The sequence below is a fragment of the Montipora foliosa genome, chromosome 11 (genome assembly GCF_036669935.1).
Source record: "Montipora foliosa isolate CH-2021 chromosome 11, ASM3666993v2, whole genome shotgun sequence".
In the NCBI taxonomy this organism is placed as follows: Eukaryota; Metazoa; Cnidaria; class Anthozoa; order Scleractinia; family Acroporidae; genus Montipora; species Montipora foliosa.
The window spans coordinates 53,100,516-53,105,515 of record NC_090879.1 but is presented as its reverse complement, the minus strand read 5'-3'; the positions used below and the strand labels follow the sequence as shown (position 1 = coordinate 53,105,515).

Sequence of the window (5,000 nt, the reverse complement as noted above, 5' to 3'; positions counted from 1 at the left end):
CATTTGTTACAAACGTGTTAAGCAGTTCGAATCGAACAACGTATTTCATGAGCTATCGCTCTCGCTTGCGTGACGGAAGCATGCAGCTTAGTTTATTTACATTTTAACTCGCCAAATTGGCAGAGGCTTCATTGAACTCATCTATCGTGTGGTTTTGAAGCATTAATTTAACTAAAGTTAATCTTAACAATTCAGAGGAATGAATATTTCTGAATTTCAAGCTCAACTGCTGAATTACCTGCCACTTAATATTTTGAATCAGAAATGATCGTAATTAACGCGCGACAAGGAGTGGTCAGGAGTTGCTTAAGAAACTTCAGGAATACAGTTACGGTTCTTCGCTAGTGTAATCTTTGAGTCATTACATGTAGTAAGGTTTAGTTCAAAGTTGGAGCTTTTCAACAACTATCCCGTAAACATTTCTATTTGGACCGGATGCAAAATTTGACGCGATTTTGATTTTGAGTATTCATTCTTTACCTTGGGGAGCTAGGTGTGATAATATTAAACAATGCTTTGCAAAGTACCATTGTTTTCTTGCGGCACATTACCGCAATTAAGTCGGCCGCGGCATTCGGTTGCTTTCGTCTTTGCCTCGGTTGCGGTTTTCGTCCAACCTAGGTGATTTCGCGGTAAACACTATTGGCAAAGATGAGGTATTACTGCATGCAAATGCACTAATAGTTTCAAGCGGTACTGTACACCGTTTCTCGTCATTCCTTTCTATCTAGTGTTTTGTAGAACAGCTTCTGATTGGTTCTAAACAGGTGGTTCTGTTTGAACTGGTGACATCTCTCATAGTACATGTATCTTTTGATCTTAACTCTACCTGCCTTGATCTTCTGTTTCAACATGCCTGTGACATACAAAGTGCCCCTTTCCTCAAAACGATATTTTGTGTTCAACCTTTCCCTCTCTCTTTGTTTCAGTCTCATGCTACCTCTTCAGACTTCCTCAATCTTGCTCAGGTCTTTTCGCCATGTTTCGACATTCCCCTTAATCCTTCTCTTCCAGAATGGCTCTTCAGTTCTTCTCCCTTTCCTCCCTTTTATCATTCCCATTCTTTAAGGTTACGGTTAGGGTTAGGTTAGGATTAGTGCATACATTAAAGAATTCAGTTCAGTGATGTTGTGCATCTGAATCCTTTTGACGGCTTCATTGATTTTTCTAACTTCTGCTTTCAGCTTCATTCTTTCGCATGACTTCAGTGATGGTAATCCTATTCTCTGTTCTAGTTGTATAATTCTAGGATCCTGTCACAAATGGCAGGAGTCAATGGGTTCAACTTGATAAAAATACCCCAGTATACTTTCAAATTCACCACAACATGAAGCTCTTGAAGCTACTTAAGATACTCTTGTTGACGTTGTTATTGAAGGAAACACTTCCAAATGAAGCAAAGAACATTCCTCATTTTTAATGCTCTGAGACACGCAGGAGTTCTTAATTCTTTTGCGCATCCTTGCTTTTAACTTCAGTCTATGAGCAGTCCCTCTTATTCCGCCAAGTTTGTTGCATGAGTAAAAACCAATCATTGAAAAAATATGTAAGCACTCCTGCCACACATATTTATTTTAACTTGTGTGATGGACTGTGCCACTAAAGAGGGACTGCTCATAGTCTATTTTAACTTTCATGTACTATTAAGGCACACACAAACCATTTATGTGGCAAATGGCCTCCCTGTTAAATTACATTATCATCATTACCATTATTATAATGTTAATTTAACAGTACCTCTTTACTTCCTTTTCTTTTCTCTGTCGCAGTTCTATTTTGGTCACCTGAAGGGTTAAAATGTCATCAAATAATTATATACCATTTATGACCAGGATTGTTGCACATAAACCATAACCACACCATGCAGGATTTACCCAGCATATGTCCAACCCATCTCCAAAGTGAGGATGGTAGGGAAAATTCTGACAAATTGCCCATAGCTAATAAGTTTTCTACAAGTATGAAAGGGAACTTCCAAATGAACCTTGCAGGGTGTGACTCAAGGCTTTATAGCCAGACTGTCTACTAAAGTTCCCAGTTGTTCAAGCTGTGCTATGCAACAACTAGACATTACAATGTAGATGTGCATTTACACTGCGTTGGTATGGGATTGCAAGTTGTGGCAGGGCAATTTGGTGACGGTTTATACTTTAAGTGGCTTCTCCCAAGCTTGTTGGCTTGTTTGCCTGGCCTGCGAATCGATGATCTTGCCCAACCCTGCACATGCTGTTTACTAGAATGATTCAGCTTGTAATGCTAGAGATAGGTGTGGTTTTTGTAGGTCACAATGTAGAGGTTGCACCAAGTGTTTCTGTCCACTATGTTAGGGTTATGTGCAGTAATCAAGCAAGGAAGAGTTACATTACAGCCACCAGACAGTGTGTAAATAATCATTACACAAAATTAATGCCAAACAATTAGCATAAAATAAAATTAATAAACAAACCATCACCCTTACTGGTTTTCACAGAGATACATGTTATAATAATTTATTAGAATGGTCTGGATAGCATAAGTGTTACTAATATTTTAAAAAATACAACCACACTTTTGAATTTTCGGGACATTTTTCGATGTTTCAAACATCATCTTCTCAGCCATAGTGAGTGAAACATTAAAATTTTTACAAGATAATTCGTATATATATATGTATAACTATCAATACAATGATTCTTTGTAGATTAAATATTCGTTACAAGTAGGTAAGATTCAAACAAACCAACAATATTATAGAGAACACAACTGACATAACGGTAAAAGTTTAACAGTGTAATGCTAAACTGACATGATTGAGTGGGTTTCAACCACTCAATATGGAAGCTCGCTATATCTCCTTGATTTTGAGTTGATAGAAAGAAGTAGCATTATCAATAATTTTGAAGCAAGAAACATCACAATTATCGTGACAATTTTTAGAAAAACTAAGATGCTTGAAAATACGAGAATTTTTATCCCAGAAAAGGTGCTCATTTACACGTGTGTAGAAATGCCTGTTGGTTTCACCGACGTAGCGAGCACCACAGCCCGCACAAGTAAATTTGTATACAACACGTGATTTGAGAGATTACTTTAACATTTAAATCCTTGCAATACTTTTTGATAATAGATGAAATTTTCTTTCTGGTATTCATCTTATACCAGAAAGAAAATTTCTACAGCCGTGTAAATGAGCACCTTTTCTGGGATAAAAATTCTCATATTTTCAAGCATCTTAGTTTTTCTAAAAATTGTCATGATAATTGTGATGTTTCTTGCTTCAAAATTATTGATAATGCTACTTCTTTCTCTCAACTCAAAATCAAGGAGAGCTTCCATATTGAGCGCTTGAAACCCGAACTCAACAAACAAGTTGATCATGTCAGTTTAGCATTACACTTTTAAACTTTTACCGTTATGTCAGTTGTGTTCTCTATAATATTGTTGGTTCGTTTGAATTTTACCTACTTGTAAGAAACATTTAATCTAAAAAGAGTCATTGTATTGATAGTTATATATATATAAATCATATGAATTATCTTGTAAAAATTTTAATGTTACACTCGCTATGGCTGAAGATGATGTTTGAAACATCGAAACATGTTCCGAAAATTCAAAAGTGTGGTTGTATTTTTTAAAATTTATTAGAACAATTTATTATTACATTATTAATTCAACAGTTGTCTGGTAATTACATACCATTGCTACTAGCCTCTTTACTCCTTCTGCCAGTAGCTTTTACGGTTGGTTTATCATCGTCATTTTCCTTATTTTTCTTTTTTCCATCACATTTGTCATCATCATCGCCATTTTCATCATCCCCTGCACTAATGAGAATGGCCTCCTCAGCAACCTTCATTCTTTTTTTTTCCCTTTTGCTCTGAACTGGTGGTTCAACACTCCTCTCATTTTCGGAGAATTTTTTGTTTGGTCTCTCAGCTCCTTTCATTGAAGTGTCAACAGCATTTTTGTTTAAAGCAACACTCTCCCTTTCTTCTCTACTTCCATCATCACCATCAGCCTTCCTTTTTACACCTTTTCTTTTTGAGATGCTGGAAGCCCTTTTGTTTTCAATTGCTTCCTCATAAAATGTCTTTCTTGGTGTTCTCACTCTTTTTGAAGTTCTCGTTGTTGCAACAGCATCTCCTAGACTTTTTCCTTCATTCTCAGATGACGATTTTGTTTTCGTACTTAAGATGGCTAGGTTTAAACTTGAAGTTCCTAAATCTGCTTGCGAATTTTGACAGGCAATATCATCAGAGTTTTGCTTCTTTGTGCTAGAACCTTCTGGTATTCGCTGCCGTTTTCTCATCTTCCTAGCATCACTGGAATAACTTGACTCCTGTAGTCCTTCTATGGCTTCAGTATTTGTTTTGGAGACAATTTCATCAATGAAATCATTTTCAAGCTGATCAAACTTCATTTCATCAGGGGACAATTTAGTGTTACTTACAGAGACAGCCTGCTTGGTTTTTGAACACCTCCAAGCACTTTGCTTCCTCGAAGTGGCATTTTTTGGCATTTTCGCATACTGGCATTTTTCATTTTCAGGTCGACCTGTACATTTAGCATTATTCTTTTCATGACATAAATTTGATTCCATCAATCCTTTTGCCAATTCATTACTGGACTTAGAGAAAGCTTCATGAACTAGCAAATCTTTATTTGACCCCACTCCACTACAAGACCTATCTGCCTCAAAGAAAGAACTAGTTTTAGCAATTGAAACAGCTTGGATGAAACTTGAAGTCCTTGAATCTGTTTGGGAGATTTGCAAAGCTCCATTATCAGCAGTTTGTCTTCTTATACTGACATTTACTGGTGTTTCCATTTGATGTTCTTTAGTCATCTGTGGAGGACCAGTGGACTTGGTCTTGGCCTTTACAGTAGATAAACTAAATTCCTGCAATCCTTTTCTCAAGTCAGTGCTTGATTTCGAGACTGCTTTGTCAGCTAACACAACCTTTAATGATTTGTCTTTACAACATGACATGTTGTCCTCTGGTGCAGATGCAGTTATAGCC

The 5,000-nt window shown here is 36.7% G+C and overlaps 1 protein-coding gene across 1 annotated transcript in view; it reads right to left on the bottom strand.

The window, feature by feature from the left end:
• Nucleotides 1-5,000, bottom strand: part of LOC137977397 (uncharacterized) — a 57,399-nt gene that overhangs the window by 46,777 nt on the left and 5,622 nt on the right. Inside the window, exons 3-4 of the mRNA XM_068824617.1 lie at nucleotides 3,676-5,000; nucleotides 1,738-1,784 (exon numbers count right to left, since the gene is read on the bottom strand). The exon at nucleotides 3,676-5,000 is cut by the window's right edge and continues 339 nt beyond it. Coding sequence (XP_068680718.1) covers nucleotides 1,738-1,784; nucleotides 3,676-5,000 — 1,372 coding nt within the window. The remainder of the gene's footprint in view (nucleotides 1-1,737; nucleotides 1,785-3,675) is intronic.